The 22,764-nt window shown below is 42.8% G+C and overlaps 1 protein-coding gene across 4 annotated transcripts in view; it reads right to left on the minus strand.

Moving 5' to 3' along the window:
• LOC121537905 (low-density lipoprotein receptor-related protein 1-like) overlaps positions 1–22,764 on the minus strand; it is a 211,359-nt gene that overhangs the window by 164,838 nt on the left and 23,757 nt on the right. For all 4 annotated transcript variants that reach the window (XM_045207075.1, XM_045207073.1, XM_045207074.1 and 1 more), the window contains exon 2: positions 13,421–13,543. In XM_045207075.1, coding sequence (XP_045063010.1) covers positions 13,421–13,543 — 123 coding nt within the window. The remainder of the gene's footprint in view (positions 1–13,420; positions 13,544–22,764) is intronic.

The following is a 22,764-nucleotide window of genomic DNA, read 5'->3' on the forward strand; positions in this document are numbered from 1 at the left end:
ATGTGCTTTCTTGAGCAGGGGGACCTTGCGGGCGCTGCAGGATTTCAGTCCTTCATGGCGTAGTGTGTTACCAATTGTTTTCTTGGTGACTATGGTCCCAGCTGCCTTGAGATCATTGACAAGATCCTCCCGTGTAGTTCTGGGCTGATTCCTCACCGTTCTCATGATCATTGCAACTCCACGAGGTGAGATCTTGCATGGAGCCCCAGGCCGAGGGAGATTGACAGTTCTTTTGTGTTTCTTCCATTTGCGAATAATCGCACCAACTGTTGTCACCTTCTCACCAAGCTGCTTGTTGATGGTATTGTAGCCCATTCCAGCCTTGTGTAGGTCTACAATCTTGTCCCTGACATCCTTGGAGAGCTCTTTGGTCTTGGCCATTTTGGAGAGTTTGGAATCTGATTGATTGATTGCTTCTGTGGACAGGTGTCTTTTATACAGGTAAGAAGCTGAGATTAGGAGCACTCCCTTTAAGAGTGTGCTCCTAATCTCAGTTCGTTACCTGTATAAAAGACACCTGGGAGCCAGAAATCTTTTGGATTGAGAGGGGGTCAAATACTTATTTCCCTAATTAAAATGCAAATCAATTTATAAAAATTTTTACATGCGTTTTTCTGGATTTTGTTGTTGTTATTCTGTCTCTCACTGTTCAAATAAAACTACCATTAAAATTATATACGGATCATTTCTTTGTCAGTGGACAAACGTACAAAATCAGCAGGGGATCAAATACTTTTTTCCCACACTGTATGTGTCCTGTTATGAGGCATAGTATGGGACTTGAAACATCCCACTGAATGCCTCCACATAGCCCAGTAACTACTAGGTTGATACGTGGTTGTTATGTTGTTATATCTGTCCTGTTCTGGGGCTGTGGGACAGTACAGAGGGGCTAGAACCTCCGTTATCTAATCTGGTGTTGGAGCTGCTGTCGAGGGAGAGAGGCCTCATTGTTTACAGCCTGTTGGACCGAATGCCTCTCATCTTATGCTGTTGGCTTTAAAGCAGGGGAGACTGAGAGAACGGCCCAGGCTGATGTCTCTAGTACCCAAACCTGCCTGGATTTCAAATATTTTAAACACAATTTATAATATGCCTGCTTGAAGACTGAAATGAATAGTAAAAGACAAACTCCCGAAAGACTCATCTGAAATTCGGCTTTTTTCTCCCCCGTCAGTTAGGCTACAAACCAATTGGATGTGAGTGAAATGTCCATACTACTTATGTAATTTGTCCACAAAGACAATGCAGTGTTTCATTTGGCTGAAGAGGACTGTGTGGAGAGCAATGTTTCAGCCACAGCAGAACATCAAGATCTGTTCTGGTAAATTAAACCCTTCACACAGTCACTACTGTTCCTTCAGCTGCCATTGAACTGAAAAGAACCTCCAGCACTCTGGTGATCTCGATGCTCCACAGATCTGCATGCCAGTGTTTCTATTGAAATCCGTCTCTGTTCATGCTAGCATTTGAAATGACTATCATTGTAATAACTATCTGAAGTTTTTCATCAAAATAGATTTACTGTGCTTATCAGAAATTAGCAATTGTAGTTTTTTGGATTAGTAATTCATTATTTAACAAACTCAATCAAAATCTTTTTTTGTTTGTTTATAACTCAGTGAAAGTCAGAGGTAACATTAAAGGAAATATTCACCCATTTTGAATGTTAGAATGTTTTTGTACATCTCTAAGCAATGTTCTATCTATTCCTGTTTTCATGTGTATCTGAGCTATTGCCGTTCAAGCAGGCAGAAATACAGCCGGTCGTTAAAGTGGAGTCAGAGAGGGGAGAGTGAATGGGGTTGGAGACTGAATCGGTCTAGACGTGACAAGGAAGACAGGGAGTTAGGAGGAGAGAGAGTGTGTTTGTGTGTGTGTGTTTGTGTCTAGACGAGGAGGACAGGGAGTTAGGAGGAATGTCGGCCAGGCTACATGTTATTTAAGACCCTGTTAGCCCAGGAGGAGGAGGAGGAGGAGGAGGAGGAGGAGGAAGAATGGAGAAACCTGCTGCTTTTCTTTTTTTAACCGCTGCGTTTCAGACCTGGGTTCAACTAGTATTTGTTTACCTTCAAATATTTTATTGAGCCTGCCTGGAGTGCTAGCTAGATGGAACTATTCCATATAATTTTGCGCTTATTCCATTGGTCCCAGTATGCCAGCCAAGCTCAATCAAGTTCAGCTTCACCAATGTGGGAGCGAGACAGAGGAAGGAAGTGGAGGAGAGACTATTTTCCACAGTTTAACTCTAACTAGTTTATCTCCAGTCAACACAGTTTGACCCAGACTGAGGCAACCAACGTTTGTAAGAAGTTGGTCTGGGGATCCAGTGTACTCGTTGAACTGCCAGAGATAGGAGCTCTAGAGAGGGAAATGGGATACAATTAGCCTGGTTCCAGATCTGTTTGTACCGTCTTGCCAACTTCTATGGTAACAGTCACGCCAATGACCATAGGAGTTGGCAAGACAGCACAATTAGATCTGGAACCAGGCTTGTATACAACAGAACGCAACAGAGAACTTGATGACCTATCCATGGGAGACGCATCCAAGCTCAGACACAATGATATACACAGCAATATAAAGTTCCCTCTCTCTATTTCAACACCAATGTTAATGTTATGTTTAGCTATCAGCACAACAACAGAGGAGGATTCATTCCACTGAGCTATTTCATAAATGTTGAATCCAAAAGGCCCATCTGTGTGCACTTAATGGTGTTATTCTGGCTGTCAGCCACTCGTCTGATGAGTCGTCTCCCCATGCCAGACTGACTGTTGGGAGGAAGAGTGTTCGTGGCCTAACAGATGTGAGGTGTGGCACACAGACACTTGTCGTCGCCATTAGGAGCCTCCTCCACACACATACAAACACAGGGAGGCTGTACATGATGAGAGTTTCTAGGGTGTAGAACAGAGATGGAGAGGGTGGCTGTTAGATGGGATTGTCTTGCCTGGGACCAGCCTCTCAGAGAGACCACACAGATGAGATGAGGCAGAGTTTAGACATGAGCAGACACATCCCTCTGAACAGCCAGACTAAACAACAGGACTTCATTAGAGAATAACAGCCACTAGACTATTACAGCCAGCCCAGCCGGGCCAGACATGGAAGTCAGACAGGGCAGAGTCAGACAGGGAAGATGCTACACTGGTGTCCTTCAGACAGACAGAGAGGGCAGAACCTGACCAATGTTACACTGGCTGAACAAGGCTTTATCTCTTTACTGCGCTAATTAAATGGCTATGTGAGCGCAAATAAATGGCCACCATGGTTTGTACTGTATATCATCTGTGGATGAGCTGAATGGGAAGGAAGGTCAGTGACGCTAAAAAGCAATCAGAACATCTAAACCAAATGTCCTATAGCAGGGTTGTTGTTGGACATACAACACAACAAGAAATCAGCTCCAAGTGATTATCATTTCAGAAATCTGTTCCCAAGTATTCCCACACATAATAGCGAGACACATGATTGTATACAAATGTAAGCAAGGTTTGAAATGATTATGTTTTAGTCAATTGTGGTCAATTTGCAGTCTACAAATTATTTGTAATTATGTTCCGGCCCCCCGACCATCCGCTCCAGAAAAAATCGGCCCACGGCTGAATCTCAAATAAAATAAAATAAAATAAATTAAAATGTGTAATTGTCACATGCGCCGAATACAACAGGTGTAGACCTTCACGTTAAATGCTTACATACAAGCCCAATGCAGTTTTAAGAAAATAAGAGTTCAGAAAATATTTACTAAATAAACTAAAGTAAAACAAAATATTTATTTTACAAAAGTAACACAATAAAATAACAATAATGAGGCTATATACAGGGGGTACCAGTACCGAGTCAATGTGCGGGGGTACAGGTTAGTTGAGGTAATTTGTACATGTAGGTAGTGGTAAAGTGACTATGCATAGATAATAAACAGCGAATAGCAGCAGTGTAAAAACAAAGGGGGGTGGGGGGTGTCAATGCAAATAGTCCAGGTGGCCATTTGATTAATAGATCAGCAGTCTTACGGCTTGTGGGTAGAAGCTGTTAAGGAGCCTTTTGGATCTAGACTTGGCGCTCCTGTACCGCTTGCCGTGCGGTAGCAGAGAGAACAGTCCATGACTTGGGTGACTGGAGTCTTTGACATTTTTTGGGGCCTTTCTCTGAAACCGCCTAGTATATAGGTCCTGGATGGCAGGAAGCTTGGCCCCAATGATGTACTGGGCTGTACGCACTACCATCTTTAGCGCATTACGGTCGGTTGCCGAGCAGTTGTCATACCAGGCAGTGATGCAACTGGTCAGGATGCTCTCGATGGTGCAGCTGTAGAGGATCTGGGGACCCATGCCAAATCTTTTCAGTTTCCTGAGGGGGAAAGGGCGTTGTCGTGCCCTCTTCCCAACTGTCTTTGTGTGTTTGGATCATGATAGTTGTTGGTGATGTGGACACCAAGGACCTTGAAACTCTACCCGCTCCACTACAGCCCTGTTGATGTGAATCGGGACGTGTTCGGCCCTCCTTTTCCTGTAGTCCACGATCATCTCCTTCGTCTTGCTCACGTTGAGGGAGAGGTTGTTGTCCTGGCACCACACTGCCAGGTCTCGGACCTCCTCCCTATAGGCTGTCTCATCGTTGTCGGTGATCAGGCCTACCACCGTTGTGTTGTCAGCAAACTTAATGATGATGTTGGAATCGTGCTTGGCCACGCAGTTGTGGGTTAACAGGGAGTACAGGAGGGGACTAAGCACGCACCCCTGAGGGGCCCCCGTTTTGAGGATCAGAGTGGCAGATGTGTTGTTGCCTACCCTTACCACCTGGGGGTGGTCCATCAGGAAGTCCAGGATCCAGTTGCAGAGGGAGGTGTTTAGTCCCAGGGTCCGTAGCTTAGTGATGAGCATTGTGGGCACTATGGTGTTGAACGCTTAACTGTAGTCAATTAACAGCATTCTCACATAGGTGTTCCTTTTGTCCAGGTGGGAAACGGCAGTGTGGGGTGCGATTGAGATTGCATAATCTGTGGATCTGTTGGGGCGGTATGCAAATTGGGGTCTAGGGTCTAGGGATGATGGTGTTGATGTGAGCCATGACCAGCCTTTCAAAGCACTTCAAGGCTACCAATGTGAGTGCTACGGGGCAGTAGTAATTTAGTTGGTCCCCGCATGCTGAGTACACGTCCTGGTAATCCGTCTGGCCCCGCGGACTTGTGAATGTTGACCTGTTTAAAGGTCTTGCTCACATCAGCTACGGAGAGCGTGATCACACAGTCGTCTGGAACAGCTGGTGCTCTCTTGCATGCTTCAGTGTTGCTTGCCTCGAAGCGAGCATAAAAGGCTTTTAGCCCGTCTGGTAGGCTCGCGTCACTGGGCAGCTCACGGCTGGGTTTCACTTTGTAGTCCGTAATAGTTTGCAAGCCTTGCCACATCCGACGAACGTCAGAGCCGGTGTAGCAGGATTCAATCTTAGTCCTGTATTGACGCTTTGCCTGTTTGATGGTTCGTCTGAGGGCATAGCGGGATTTCTTATAAGCGCCCGGATTAGTGTCCCGCTCTTTGAAAGCGGCAGCTCTAGCCTTTAGCTCAGTGCAGATGTTGCCTGTAATCCATGGCTTCTGGTTGGGATATGTAAGTACGGTCACTGTGGGGACGACGTCATCGATGCATTTATTAATGAAGCCGATGACTGAGGTGGTATACTCCTAAATGCCATTGGATGAATCCCAGAACATATTCCAGTCTGTGCTAGAAAAACAGTCCTGTAGCGTAGCATCCGCGTCATCTGACCACTTCCATATTGAGCGAGTCATTGGTACTTTCTGCTTTAGTTTTTGCTTGTAAACAGGAATCAGGAGGATAGAATTATGGTCAGATTTTCCACATGGAGGGCGAGGGAGAGCTTTGTATGTGTCTCTGTGTGTGGAGTAAAGGTGGTCTAGATTTTTTTTTTACTCTGGTTGCACATGTGACATGCTGGTAGAAATGAGGTAAAACGGATTTAAGTTTGCCTGCATTAAAGTTCCCAGCCACTAGGAGCGCCACTTCTGGATGAGCATTTTCTTCTTTGCTTATGGCCTCATATAGCTCGTTGAGTGTGGTCTTAGTGCCAGCGTCGGTTTGTGGTGGTAAATAGAGGCTACGAAAAATGTAGATATAAAACTCTCTTGGTAGATAGTGTGGTCTACAGCTTTTCATGAGTTACTCTACCTCAGGCGAGCAATACCTCAAGACTACATTAATATTAGACATCGCGCACCAGCTGTTATTGACAAATAGACACACACCCCCACCCCTTGTCTTACCGGATGTAGTTGTTCTGATATCCAGAAGATCTTTTCGGTCATAAGAGACGGTAGCATCATCATTATGTACAAAATAAGTTACAAACAATGCGCAAAAACACACAAAATAGCACAATTGGTTAGGAGCCCGTAAAACGGAAGCTAGTTGATGATCCCTGTCCTATAGGCTACAGCAATCCTGAGGGCACCTACCACAGGGAATAGTTCTACAGAAGCTTTACAGCCACCTGTCAAGAAGTTAAACAAGTCATTTGAGGAGACATACCCTGCTCACTGCTGGCTGTAGTGAGTTGTACTGAAACTGTACTTACAGATATCAGATATCACGTAACTTGTAGGCTAACTGTACCAGGGCTGACCCCATTTAGTCAACTGGTCGATTGTTTGGTCATTAGGCTGTTGGTCGACCGAGATTTCTTTAGTCGAGCAGTCGCAAAAAAATTACATAATAATCATTAATGGTGTACAAGACACCTGTCTGATTCGTGCCTGTCTGAGTGGACTGATCCATTGTGGAGGCCTGTCTGAGTGGACTGATCCATTGTGGAGGCCTGTCTGAGTGGACTCATCCATTGTGGAGGCCTGTCTGAGTGGACTCATCCATTGTGGAGGCTGTGGGGATGGCACAGTCGATCAGTCTAAGACATGTGCTATTGAAATTGTATATGGTTATATTACGTAAGAACAATGGTGCACACTAATACCATTTTTATTATTTTATAACAAATGTGCTTTCTCCCGCGTTGGATAGCGGTCGCTGTCCGTGGTTCTGAAACACATCAGTGCGCTGTTGAATTGGCGCCTTTTCCTAGACCATGTTGATATGTGCATAATAGCAAAGTTAACCAGCATATTGGTGTTGAGAACAATGCGGTGGAGGCAGCAACGGAGTTAGGAGACAAGAAAACAGCCCTTGCCTTAATTGTCTATGAAAAGTGAGGAGAGGAAACTCCAACTTAACTAGGTCTATAATCAATAGCCAAACTGTTAAATGTGCCTGGCTTTATAAATCATCAATATATATCTACAGAAATAAGACAAATCCTGCTTCTGTTGCCTGTTTGAGTGTTTGTTTTAATAGCCTACTGATTCCGTGACCAGAGCCTCATGCAACCACAACAAGTCGGATAAACAATTTCACAAATGTGTCTGTTTTTAATCTTTGCTATTGTGTAATAAAGGCGTTACACTTTTTTTTTTTTTTAGAACAGCCTCTCTGGTATTATTTATAATGGATTTAGTGTTGTTTACACTGTTCCAAATTGTCAGAAACATTATATTTATAATAATAATAACAACCCTCCTTTTTCTTGATCTCCTTATTGCTATTTTTACTATTATTGTTATGATCATCATTATAATAATAATAAGTAACGTCATTATCATTAGTAGGCTTAGTATAGAAGCCTTGTATAACCACCATCGAGCTGTAGGCCTAAGAGCGCATCCTGTTTAGTCTTAATACCGTAACTTATTTCAATACTTATATAGGCTACAGTACTGTATCAATCAATCATTCATTCGTTCATGTCATCATACAGCATAACATTAGCTAGCATACTACTCTGCCACTGGTCCAAGGTCCCAGTGTTCGGAGTTTGTTATAACCAATTTATTGATGTGATTATGATATGCTATACAGTGAGGGAAAAAAAGTATTTGATCCCCTGCTGATTTTGTTCATTTTCCCACTGACAAAGACATGATCAGTCTATAATTTTAATGGTAGGTTTCTTTGAACAGTGAGAGACAGAATAACAAAAAAAAAAAAAAAAAACACGTCAAAAATGTTATAAATTGATTTGCATTTTAATGAGGGAAATAAGTATTTGACCCCTCTGCAAAACATGATTTAGTACTTGGTGGCAAAACCCTTGATGGCAATCACAGAGGTCAGACTTGTAGTTTGTAGTTGGCCAACAGGTTTGCACACATCTCAGGAGGGATTTTGTCCCACTCCTCTTTGCAGATCTTCTCCAAGTCATTAAGGTTTCGAGCCTGACGTTTAGCAACTCGACCTTCAACTCCCTCCACAGATTTTCTATGGGATTAAGGTCTGGAGACTGGCTAGGTCACTCCAGGACCTTAATGTGCTTCTTCTTGAGCCACTCCTTTATTGCCTTGGCCGTGTGTTTTGGGTCATTGTCATGCTGGAATACCCATCCACGACCCATTTTCAATGCCCTGGCTGAGGGAAGGAGGTTCTCACCCAAGATTTGGCGGTACATGGCGCCATCCATCGTCCCTTTGATGCGGTGAAGTTGTCCTGTCCCCTTAGCAGAAAAACACCCCCAAAGCATAATGTTTCCACCTCCATGTTTGACGGTGGGGATAGTGTTCTTGGGGTCATAGGCAGCATTACTCCTCCTCCAAACACGGCGAGTTGAGTTGATGCCAAAGAGCTCGATTTTGGTCTCATTTGACCACAACACTTTCACGCAGTTCTCCTCTGAATCATTCAGATGGTCATTGGCAAACTTCAGACGGGCCTGTATATGTGCTTTCTTGAACAGGGGGACCTTGCGGGCGCTGCAGGATTTCAGTCCTTCACGGCGTAGTGTGTTACCAATTGTTTTCTTGGTGACTATGGTCCCAGCTGCCTTGAGATCATTGACAAGATCCTCCTGTGTAGTTCTGGGCTGATTCCTCACCGTTCTCATGATCATTGCAACTCCACAAGGTGTGCTCTTGCATGAAACCCCAGGCCGAGGGAGATTGACAGTTATTTTTGTGTTTCTTCCATTTGCGAATAATCACACCAACTGTTGTCACCTTCCCGCCAAGCTGCTTGGCGATGGTCTTGTAGCCCATTCCAGCCTTGTGTAGGTCTACAATCTTGTCCCTGACATCCTTGTCATGGAGAGCTCTTTGGTCTTGGCCATGGTGGAGAGTTTGGAATCTGATTGATTGATTGCTGCTGTGGACAGGTGTCTTTTATACAGGTAACAAGCTGAGATCTCAGCTCGTTACCTGTATAAAAGACACCTGGGAGCCAGAAATCTTTCTGATTGAGAGGGGGTCAAATACTTATTTCCCTCATTAAAATGCAAATCAATTTATAACATTTTTGACATGCGTTTTTCTGGATTGTTTTGTTGTTATTCTGTCTCTCACTGTTCAAATAAACCTACCATTAAAATTATAGACTGATCATTTCTTTGTCAGTGGGCAAACGTACAAAATCAGCAGGGGATCAAATACGTTTTTCCCTCACTGTAGGTCAGGCCCTATTGGTCACGTAGATGCGATGCATATACAGTGGAGAGAACAAGTATTTGATACACTGCCGATTTTGCAGGTTTTGCTACTTACAAAGCATGTAGAGGTCTGTAATTTTTATCATATGTACACTTCAACTGTGAGAGACGGAAACAAAAATCCAGAAAATCACATTGTATGATTTTTAAGTAATTAATTTGCATTTTATTGCATGACATAAGTATTTGATCACCTACCAACCAGTAAGAATTCCGGCTCTCACAGACCTGTTAGTTTTTCTTTAAGAAGCCCTCCTGTTCTCCACTCATTACCTGTATTAGCTGCACCTGTTTGAACTCGTTACCTGTATAAAAGACACCTGTCCACACACTCAATCAAACAGACTCCAACCTCTCCACAATGGCCAAGACCAGAGAGCTGTGTAAGGACATCAGGGATAAAATTGTAGACCTGCACAAGGCTGGGATGGGCTACAGGACAATAGGCAAGCAGCTTGGTGAGAAGGCAACAACTGTTGGCGCAATTATTAGAAAATGGAAGAAGTTCAAGATGACGGTCAATCACCCTCGGTCTGGGGCTCCATGCAAGATCTCACCTCGTGGGGCATCAATGATCATGAGGAAGGTGAGGGATCAGCCCAGAACTACACGGCAGGACCTGGTCAATGACCTGAAGAGAGCTGGGACCACAGTCTCAAAGAAAACCATTAGTAACACACTACGCCGTCATGGATTAAAATCCTGCAGCGCACGCAAGGTCCCCCTGCTCAAGCCAGCGCACGTCCAGGCCTGTCTGAAGTTTGCCAATGACCATCTGGATGATCCAGAGGAGGAATGGGAGAAGGTCATGTGGTCTGATGAGACAAAAATAGAGCTTTTTGGTCTAAACTCCACTCGCCATGTTTGGAGGAAGATGAAGGATGAGTACAACCCCAAGAACACCATCCCAACCGTGAAGCATGGAGGTGGAAACATCATTATTTGGGGATGCTTTTCTGCAAAGGGGAAAGGACGACTGCACCGTATTGAGGGGAGGATGGATGGGGCCATGTATCGCAAGATCTTGGCCAACAACCTCCTTCCCTCAGTAAGAGCATTGAAGATGGGTCGTGGCTGAGTCTTCCAGCATGACAATGACCGAAACACACAGCCAGGGCAACTAAGGAGTGGCTCCGTAAGAAACATCTCAAGGTCCTGGAGTGGCCTAGCCAGTCTCCTGACCTGAACCCAATATAGAATAATTGGAGGGAGCTGAAAGTCCGTATTGCCCAGCGACAGCCCTGAAACCTGAAGGATCTGGAGAAGTTCTGTATGGAGGACTGGGCCAAAATCCCTGCTGCAGTGTGTGCAAGCCTGGTCAAGACCTACAGGAAACGTATGATCGCTGTAATTGCAAACAAAGGTTTCTGTACCAAATATTAAGTTCTGCTTTTCTGATGTATCAAATACTTATGTCATGCAATAAAATGCAAATTAATTACTTAAAAATCATACAATGTGATTTTCTGGATTTTTGTTTTAGATTCCGTCTCTCACAGTTGAAGTGTACCTATGATAAAAAGTACAGACCTCCACATGCTTTGTAAGTAGGAAAACCTGCAAAATCGGCAGTGTATCAAATACTTGTTCTCCCCACTGTAAGTGTCACGTAAAGAGAGCAAGGGTTGAGGGAATAGGGAATGTTTTTCTTAAACAAATGAGGGATTTCAGTAACACAACTTTTGAGTCAGAAATGGCTGTAATTATGTTGCATCTTCAGCAACACGGACAGCGCGATACACACTGATGATGTTCTGTGGTGGTCGCTGCAGCAGGGAGGAGAGCGAGACACAGTCACTCGCTGTCATTGTTTTTAACACAGCGCAGCAAGTCTGAGCCCAGCCTGGCACAATTAAATCAATTGCGGTCGGACTCCCTCTAGTAATCTGTGTATTAATTATTTAATCAAACAGTGTGCTTATAAAATGTCCATAAAATGTAGATAGATAATTTACCCCAAGTAGGGAAAGGATGGCGGTGTTGAAAAGCAATAAAGGGGAGTATACAGTGGGGAGAACAAGTATTTGATACACTGCCGATTTTGCAGGTTTTCCTACTTACAAAGCATGTGGAGGTCTGTAATTTTTATCATAGGTACACTTCAACTGTGAGAGACAGAATCTAAAACAAAAATCCAGAAAATCACATTGCATGATTTTTAAGTAATTAATTTGCATTTTATTGCATGACATAAGTATTTGATACATCAGAAAAGCAGAACTTAATATTTGGTACAGAAACCTTTGTTTGCAATTACAGAGATCATACGTTTCCTGTAGGTCTTGACCAGGTTTGCACACACTGCAGCAGGGATTTTGGCCCACTCCTCCATACAGACCTTCTCCAGATCCTTTAGGTTTCGGGGCTGTCGCTGGGCAATACAGACTTTCAGCGCTCTCCAAAGATTTTCTATTGGGTTCAGGTCTGGAGACTGGCTAGGCCACTCCAGGACCTTGAGATGCTTCTTACGGAGCCACTCCTTAGTTTCCCTGGCTGTGTGTTTCGGGTTGTTGTCATGCTGGAAGACCCAGCCACAACCCATCTTCAATGCTCTTACTGAGGGAAGGAGGTTGTTGGCCAAGATCTCGCGATACATGGCCCCATCCATCCTCCCCTCAATACGGTGCAGTCATCCTGTCCCCTTTGCAGAAAAGCATCCCCAAAGAATGATGTTTCCACCTCCATGCTTCACGGTTGGGATGGTGCTCTTGGGGTTGTACTCATCCTTCTTCTTCCTCCAAACACGGCGAGTGGAGTTTAGACCAAAGAGCTCTATTTTTGTCTCATCAGACCACATGACCTTCTCCCATTCCTCCTCTGGATCATCCAGATGGTCATTGGCAAACTTCAGACGGGCCTGGACATGCGCTGGCTTGAGCAGGGGGACCTTGCGTGCACTGCAGGATTTTAATACATGACGGCGTTGTGTGTTACTAATGGTTTTCTTTGAGACTGTGGTCCCAGCTCTCTTCAGGTCATTGACCAGGTCCTGCTGTGTAGTTCTGGGCTGATCCCTCACCTTCCTCATGATAATTGATGCCCCACAAGGTGAGATCTTGCATGGAGCCCCAGACCGAGGGTGATTGACTGTCATCTTGAACTTCTTCCATTTTCTAATAATTACGCCAACAGTTGTTGCCTTCTCACCAAGCTGCTTGCCTATTGTCCTGTAGCCCATTCCAGCCTTGTGCAGGTCTACAATTTTATCCCTGATGTCCTTACACAGCTCTCTGGTCTTGGCCATTGTGGAGAGGTTGGAGTCTGTTTGATTGAGTGTGTGGACAGGTGTCTTTTAAATCAGGTAATGAGTTCAAACAGGGCTTCTTAAAGAAAAACTAACAGGTCTGTGAGAGCCGGAATTCTTACTGGTTGGTAGGTGATCAAATACTTATGTCATGCAATAAAATGCAAATGATTACTTAAAAATCATACAATGTGATTTTCTGGATTTTTGTTTTAGATTCCGTCTCTCACAGTTGAAGTGTACCTATGATAAAGATTACAGACCTCTACATGCTTTGTAAGTAGGAAAACCTGCAAAATCGGCAGTGTATCAAATACTTGTTCTCCCCACTGTATATATAAAAAACATGGGGGATTGGAAGTGATGCAGACAATTACATTGATGGAAGTTACAATCTATCTGCAATATTAAGCTGATCTACACACCCAAAAAAACAAAAAACAAAAAACAGTGTGCTTATAGCATCAGACAAGCTCAGTGCATATAGTTGATTTAATTAAAACACATAGGATGTGTCTATATATGGAAAAATACACATTTAAACACTTAAACCAATCGATTGGTCTAAAGAACAGACGACTCTCTGTCTACCAATATTTGTTTTAGTAGAGGACAGCCCTAAACTGTACTTACAGATATCAGACGACTCGTCCGACCCATCTGGACAATCCTTCTCTCCATCGCAGCGCCATCCTTTAGAGATGCAGGTCACCTGGTCTTTACACACAAACTGCTTAGGACTACACGTCTTCGGATCTGGAAAAGACAAAACACAGACAATGTGCTATTACCAACATTTAGTTTTTCTAGTTCTTTTTGGAGAATGTTTTCCCCTAAAACCAAACCAGTATACTGCATTCCTGTACTTGTATTTCTGTAAAGGCATTAATGTTGTATTTTAACTGAACAGAAAACAGGCTAGTGGATCACTACTGAATATATTTCTTGGATCAGGAGTGTACTTCGTTTGGGACAAATTTGTCATATTTTGTGGGCGGTTTGATAAAGTGGTACTGTTCATAGGTTGCACCTCCGTCACTCGTCTTGTCATGCCATTGTTATGAACGTGCTCAAGCCGCCCTCTACCGGCAGCACCATAGTAGCGCCCTAAAGTGGTGATAAATCCAGTCATTCTGGACGGAGGCTAACTACTGTTTTGTCTAAATTAATCCTATAGTGCCTGGAAATACGATGACATTGCTAAAGTAGTCAAATATTTAGCAAGAAACGACTTTGCCAGCATTATTATGTCATCAGATTTACTTTAGCCAGATGTCAATGTTGTCATTAGCTAGCAAAGTTCGTCAAAAATAACTAGCAATGCTAACGTTAGCTAGCTAAAATCCGGTGGCCTCCCCTCAATCTTAGCTAGCTAGCTAACGTTATACTGCATCTACAGTCAATCTGGCGACATCAAAATTATGACAAAAGTTTTTCCTACTAATTATTTGCCTCCTTTTGAATTTAATTGTATTTCCAAGCCACTCTAATGCACTTTTGATGAAATTTCCATCAGCTCTCATTGACGATGCATTGAGTAGAATACTCAGTCGGCATCAGTCCAAAACGAACGTTCAAAGCAATATTGTGACGAAACATGCAACCCATGAATATAGACTTACATAGACCTAATAATTACAGTGGAGCTTTACAAGGTTTTCCGGAGTGTGGCTGACTCTTAGCAGACCTGGGTTCAAGTAGTATTTATAATCTTTCAAAAACGCTAAATTTGATTAAGCCTGGCTGGAGTGTCAGCTGGGTGGGCTTGGAACTTTTGGGACAATTCCATTGGTTCCATTGCGCCAGGCAAGCCCAATCCAGGGCAGCTAGTGTATTTGAAAGATAGCTAATGCTAATTAGACCCAGGTGTGAGTTTCCGGTAAAGACTCTTCTCGTGAGTCAGCAGAGTACGATCATGATGTATTTACGAAATGCATATGGTTTTAGAGAGAGCTGCGCAGAGAAGCAGTGTCACACACTCACTCAGAGAGTCTCAGCGCAGCGCAGACCAACTGATTGTAATTCTCTGCAGGGACTGGGCCCTCTCCCTACTCACCCTGGGTGACCAATCCTCCTCTCCCTCTCTCCCTCTCTCCTTCACTTGGCAAGCAGAGAGGTGTTTGTGGGAAGGGAGAGGATGCGGGTGCACCACAAAGTGGAAGCAATGTGACAGTATTCACTAGAGAGTATTAGGGCAGTGTATCATTGCGGTCACGTTCTCTCTAAACTGTCAGGGTAAGTAAGGGATTTAGGCTAGAGAGCCCTGGGGGAGGGAGGGAGGGTGTGTGTGTGTATGTGTGTGGATTGGTTCTTCTATCCTTGTGGGGATCTAAAATCCCCAAAAGTCGCCACAAGAATATTATTTCCCAATGTCCCAGGAACGTAATGTTTGAACACAACTGTGAATAGATTGGGAGACATGAGAGTACTAAGTGGAAAGTGCCCTAACAACAGCACAGGGGAGAGGGGAATTAAGAAAGGGAACGAGAGGAGGGAGGGAGAGAAAGCTGGACAGAGCACATGAGGGAGCATTGAGATGCTAGGCTAGGCTAACCAAGGTTCTGAGGGCTATTGGAAGTTACAGCTTCCTATATTTATTGGTAATTTTTTACTATTTCGTTTATTTATTGGTCAATTCTGCAATGCTGTAAATACATTAGCTCCACTTGCAATGAAATACCACCCTTCCATTAATATACTACCCTTCCATTAATATACTACCCTTCCATTAATATACTACCATTTAATTAATATACCACCCTTTAATTAATATACTACCCTCCCATTAATATACCACCCTTCAATTAATATACTACCCTTCCAATGAATACGGTTACATGCACACAATAATGTGATTATTGTGGATAGTCAGATTAATATAATCGTTTGATTAAATGCATAGCACATTTATTGTCGGATATTATTCATCCTAATCAGACAGGCTTTTTACATGGACGATACATTGGAGATAATATATGACAAGTACTAAAACAATAGAACACTATGACAAATCTGGGAAACCAGGCCTGGTATTCATAGCTGACTTTGAAAAGGCTTTTGATAAAGTACGACTGGAATTTATATATAAATGCCTAGAATATTTTAATTTTGGAGAATCTCTTATACAACGGTTTAAGGTTATGTATAGTAACCCTAGGTGTAAAATAGTAAATAATGGCTACTTCTCATAAAGTATTAAACTGTCAAGAGGAGTAAAACAAGGTTGTCAACTATCGGCATATTTATTTATTATGGCCATCGAAATGTTAGCTATTAAAATCAGATCCAACAATATTATCAAGGGGCTAGAAATCCAGGGCTTAAAAACAAAGGTGTCATTGTACACATTGTACGCTGTCATTGTATTCATGTTTTCTTTTAAATCCACAATTTGGATCCATCCACAGCCTCTTAGAGGATCTATATAATTTTTCTAACCTCTCTGGATGTACTATATTATGTATTAGATCACTAAAATGTTTAACTTTTACATTACCGTATAGTTTACCATTAAAATGGTCTGACGGTGAAGTGGACATATTCGGTATTCATATCCCGAAATAAATACATTATCTCACTACAATACATTTTAATAGAAAGTTAGCAAAAAATATTCAATTTTATTTCGAACGGTAAGCCTGACAAAACTAAACGGGCCTATTTATATAATGAATATGAATTCGGAGGGCAGAAATGATTAAATATTAAAGCATTAGACCTCTCACTAAAGGCTTCAGTCATACAAAAGTTATACTTAAATTTAAACTGGTTTTCTAACAGATTAGTAAGAATGTCTCACCCCAAGTTCATGGCCTTGGTCGCAGGTTCATGGCTGAAGAATTCCAACATTTCCCTGGAGCTAACTCTGCAGTGCTGGGTGATTTGAAAATTCATAGTCAATTGATCAAAAATATAATAATACTCTTAGCAAAAATGTGTATCTTTAATTTACAATCTTCAGAAACTATGAGAATAGAAAGGTTCAGAACTTTTGTGAAACATCACAGCACAGTTGAAAAATATATGGCAAATAGAAATCAAAACTGGATGGTCTTCAGCGATAGATGGGAGGGATTGAGGGTAGCTGAAGGATGGGACTAAAAACAAACAAACGATAACTATTGTAAAATATACTGTGTCCATCAAATGTATATAGTATGTATGAGCTGGAAGTAGAAGCCGAAGTGTTGTTGTACATTTGTTTACTCCAATTAGGGGAGGGGTGGTAGGGTTAGGGGAAAATAAGAATATATATTTTTATATATACAGTGCATTCGGAAAGTATTCAGATCCCTTGACTTGTTCCACACTTTGTTACGTTACAGCCTTATTCTAAAATTGATTAAATTATTTTATTCCCCTCATCAATCTACACACAATACCCTATAATGACAAAGCAAAAAAGGTTTTTTAGAAATGTTTGCAAATTGATTAAAAATAAAAACACTGGGTTCAAGTCTTGGCTGGGACACTCAAGGACATTCAGAGACTTGTCACGAAGCCACTCCTGCGTTGTCTTGGCTGTGTGCTTAGGGTCGTTGTCCTGTTGGAAGGTGAACCTTCGCCCCAGTCTGAGGTCCTGAGCAGGTTTTCATCAAGGATCCCCACAGCATGATGCTGCCACCACCATGCTTCACTATAGTGATGGTGCCTGCCAGGTTTCCTCCAGACGCGACGCTTGGCATTCAGGCCAAAGACTTCAATCTTGGTTTCATCACACCAGAGAATCTTGTTTCTCATAGTCTGAGTCTTTTAGGTGCCTTTTGGCAAACTCCAAGCAGGCTGTCATGTGCCTTTTACTGAGGAGTGGCTTCTGTCTGGCCACTCTACCATAAAGGCCTGATTGGTGGAGTGCTGGAAGGTTCTCCCATCTCCACAGAGGAACTCTGGAGCTCTGTCAGAGTGACCATCGGGTTCTTGGTCATCTCCCTGACCAAGGCACATCTCCCCCGATTGCTCAGTTTGTGCGGGCGGCCAGCTCTAGGAAGAGTCTTGGTGGTTCCAAACTTCTTACATTTAAGAATGATGGAGGCCACTGTGTTGTTGGGGACCTTCAATGCTGCAGACAGTTTTTGGTACCCTTCCAGAGGAGCTGCTCTTCCTCCCGGGGAAGGACTGCCCGCTCCATAATCTCGCCATCACGGTTGACAACTCCATTGTGTCCTCCTCCCAGAGTGCAAAGAACCTTGGCGTGACCCTGGACAACACCCTGTCGTTCTCCGCTAACATCAAAGCGGTGACCCGATCCTGCAGGTTCATGCTCTACAACATTCGCAGAGTACGACCCTACCTTACACAGAAAGCGGCACAGGTCCTAATCCAGGCACTTGTCATCTCCCGTCTGGATTACTGCAACTCGCTGTTGGCTGGGCTCCCTGCCTGTGCCATTAAACCCCTACAACTTATCTAGAACGCTGCAGCCCGTCTGGTGTTCAACCTTCCCAAGTTCTCTCATGTCACCCCGCTCCTCCGCACACTCCAATGGCTTCCAGTTGAGGCTCGCATCTACTACAAGACCATGGTGCTTGCCTACGGAGCTGTGAGGGGAACGGCACCCCTTTACCTTCAGGCTCTGATCAGACCCTACACCCAAACGAGGGCACTACGTTCATCCACCTCTGGCCTGCTAGCCTCTACGGAAGCACAGTTCCCGCTCAGCCCAATCAAAGCTATTCGCTGCTCTGGCACCCCAATGGTGGAACAAGCTCCCCCACGACGCCAGGACAGCGGAGTCACTGACCACCTTCCGGAGACACTTGAAACCCTACCTCTTTAAGGAATACCTGGAGTAGTATACAAATAATCCTTCTACACCCCCCCCTCTCCCATAAAAAACAAAAACAAAATAAAAAACTAGTGGTTGTCCCACTGGCTATCATAAGTTGAATGCACCAATTTGTGGATAAGAGTGTCTGCTAAATGATGTAAATGTAAATGTAAATGTAATCTGTGCCTCGACACAATCCTGTCTCTGAGCTCTACGGACAATTGCTTCGACCTTTTGCTCTGACATGAACTGTCAACTGTGGGACCTTATATAGACAGGTGTGTGCATTTCCGAATCATGTCCAATCAATTGAATTTACCACAGGTGGAGTCCAATCAAGTTGTAAAAACATCTCAAGGATGATCAATGGAAACAGGATGCACCTGAGCTAAAAAAAATGTAAACCTGTTTTCACTTTGTCATTATGGGGTATTATGTGTAGATTGATGAGGAAAACATTTAATTTAATCAATTTTAGTATAAGGCTGTAACGTAACAAAATGTGGAAAAGGTCAAGGGGTCTGAATACTTTCTGAATGCACTGTATATATTTACAAAAATATATACACTACCGTTCAAAGGTTTGGGGTCACTTAGAAATGTTTTAGAAAGAAAAGCCATTTTTTTGTCAATTTAAATAACATAAAATTGATCAGAAATACAGTGTAGACATTGTTAATGTTGTAAATGGCTATTGTAGCTGGAAACGGCTGATTTTTAATGGAATATCTACGTAGGCGTACAGAGGCCCATTATCAGCAACCATCAGTCCTGTGTTCCAATGGCACGTTGTGTTTGCTAATTCAAGTTTATCATTTTAAAATGCTAAGTGATCATTAGAAAACCCTTTTGCAATTATGTTAGCACAGCTGAAAACTGTTGTGCTGATTAAAGAAGAAATAAAACTGGCCTTCTTGAGACTAGTTGATTATCTGGAGCATCAGCAATTGAAAAATCCAGTGTCTGTGTTCTTTTGACCATCTTAATCTTTTATTTTTATTGGCCAGTCTTTGCAACTCTGCCTAGGTCAGCATCCTGGAGTCGCCACTTCACTATTGATGTTGAGACTGGTGTTTTGCGGGTACTATTTAATGAAACTGCCAGTTGAGGACCTGTGAGGCGTCTGTTTCTCAAACTAGACACTCTAATGTATTTGTCCTCTTGCTCAGTTGTGCACCGGGGCCTCCCACTCCTCTTTCTATTCTGGTTAGAGCCAGTTTGCGCTGTTCTGTGAAGGGAGTAGTACACAGCGTTGTACGAGATCTTCAGTTTCTTAGCAATTTCTCGCATGGAATAGCCTTCCTTTCTCAGAACAAGAATAGACTGACGAGTTTCAGAAGAAAGTTATTTGTTTCTGGCCATTTTGAGCTTGTAATCGAACCCACAATTGCTGATGCACCAGATACTCAACTAGTCTCAAGAAGGCCAGTTTTATTGCTTCTTTAATCAGCACAACAGTTTTCAGCTGTGCTAACATAATTGCAAAAGGGTTTTCTAATGATCAATTAGCCTTTTAAAATGATAAACTTGGATTAGCAAACACAACGTGCCATTGGAACACAGGACTGATGGTAGCTGATAATGGTCCTCTGTACGCCTATGTAGATATTCCATTAAAAATCAGCCATTTCCAGCTACAATAGCCATTTACAACATTAACAATGTCTACACTGTATTTCTGATCAATTTGATGTTATTTTAATGGACAAAAAATGGCTTTTCTTTCGAAAACAAGGACATTTCTAAGTGACCCCAAACTTTTGAACGGTAGTGTATATATGGGGGATTGGAAATGATGCAGACAATTACATTGATGTAAGGCACAATCTATCTGCAATAATAAAGCTGATCTACCACCTAAACATTTATATATATATATATATATATATATATATATATATATATATTATAAAAATAATAATAATATAGGACTAGAATTAGATGCAGAAGGTTTTAACTTCTCTTCACGAAGATTGATTGGTTATGGGTCTGAATAAGTAACTGCTATAGCCTACCACCATCGCGTGTTCGCTCTTCTTTCAAACTACCCGTGAGTTCTATTGGTTGCTATATTTAACATTCAGCAAACAAGAGCTTGCGTCGCTCTTCGAATAGTCTATTGGTATAAGAAATGCAACAACAAAAAAATAATGTCCAGCAAGCTATTCTAGTCTAGCTTTTTGGATGCAATTTGAATGGAGTTGGTGGAGAGAGAAAGACTGCGAGAGAGTGCTCGCTCGTGCACTGATTTAAAGCAACTATATTTGAGTGATAGGCTGTTTTAAAACTCTGCAGCTGCAATAAATAAATACAATCTTTACAATTAAAAAATGTAAAGCCAGATGGAGATGGGGAAGTTAGACAGGCATTATGTCTTTATATTACTGCAGCTTAGACTATGCTGCAGCAAATGTAGGCCTACCTGTCACAAGAAAAAAAGTTACCATGATGAGATGATAGGTCTATATGCATTGTGAACAGTGCTCCATACTGAGATGGGCTGTCTGTCCCCACCCTGAGCATTGATGATTCATCATGCAGAAGCCATAGAGAAGACAGATTTAAACAGTGCATATAATTTAACAGTTGCATTTCACGCCATGCTGTTCATATAAATAATTTATTATAATTTACCGGTTTTTCACAGTTATTTATCCCGGGAAAGGTGAGGCAGACAGGGGAGGTGGGGGAGACGGGGGAGACGGGGAAGGTGGGGAAGATGGGGGAGGTGGGGAAGACGGGGGAGGTGGGGTAGACAGGGGAGGTGGGGGGAGACAGGGGAGGCAGGGGGAGGTGGGGAAGATGGGGGAGGTGGGGAAGACGGGGAGGTGGGGTAGACGGGGAGAGGTGGGGGAGACAGGGGGAGGAGGGGGAGACAGGGAGGAGGTGGGGGAGACTGGTTGGGGAGAGGTGGGGGAGATGAAGCAGAGTACTGAAATATCTCAGACAGAGATGGGGATGGTTAATTCCCTCTCCAAACTACCTTTTTTCCACAAAGGCACGGCCAAAATGCTGCTGACATTTTCTGAAGGTGCAACATCAACCTGAAATGTGGTGTTAATCCTGTGAATGTGTTTCAGCTCCAGAAGGGGATGAATGAATGAAGAAGGCCTTTATTTGGCCTGCTGGGACTGGCTGGACCCAACAGTAAACAGCAGGGGCATTGAAAAGGACATGATGCCAGCTAAAGCTAAAGCTGGCAATGCCAGCTAAATTACTTTATTTCCTGCCACCACTGAAAGGTGACTTGATTACATTACTATTGCTATTCCATTGTGACTGTTATGACTAGACCTCTGGAAACGCAGGTTAGCGTTTATCATCATGAATCTTGTTCTGTAGGCAGCTCTGCAGAGTGGTCACTAGCTAGCACAGCCACAAAGTCATACAATCTAACCCTAACATTAACCACACTGCTAACCCTAATCTTAAATTAAGACCAAAAAGCAAATTTTTGTTTTCATGAATTCTTTGACAATATAGCCAATTTTGACTTTGCAGCTGGCCTATCTAAGGGGAAATCGCTCAGTTCGGCCTCCAGGATAAGACTCATGAGAAACGTCAACCTGCTCTGGAAACATTCATCAATTATAAAATTTTCACCTCACTGCATTGATCCAAAAGGAAAACAGCCACAACAGAATGACTTAGATATTGGAGTTGATGATGATTGATTATGGACAAGTGTATATAAATTCCTGTCTGGGGTTACACAACTAAAGACATGGTTGTAAAGGGTTTGAGAATGAGTGAGTGATTGGGGTTGGTATGTTTGTACCGAGGTCAGATCAGGATACTTCACAGAAAAGATTAAAACACCTAAAAACAAGATCAGTGATGTTTACTGCTGTGACGTCAACGACTGCCATCATCCTCTTGACTGACGGCCTGAAGATAAACATAATAACACACTAATTAGTGATCCAGTTTCACTTTAAGGCCAAAGTTAAGGTGATCTTCGTAACACTTTACAACGTTAAACAGGACTTTAACAGGGCTTTAATAGTTTATAAATTAGACGTAAATAGGTATAACTGACGCTTGCCAAATAGTAAGCTAATGTTGCTGTAATGTTTACTATTGATTTATACACTACTTATACAACCTTTATAAGCTATACCTTAAAGCAAATGTTACCGTTGTCTTACCAAAACATTCTCCATACTTCCATATATTCTTCCCATAAGACAATGTAGTGGTTATCAGACAA

Source organism: Coregonus clupeaformis, chromosome 24, assembly GCF_020615455.1.
Source record: "Coregonus clupeaformis isolate EN_2021a chromosome 24, ASM2061545v1, whole genome shotgun sequence".
In the NCBI taxonomy this organism is placed as follows: Eukaryota; Metazoa; Chordata; class Actinopteri; order Salmoniformes; family Salmonidae; genus Coregonus; species Coregonus clupeaformis.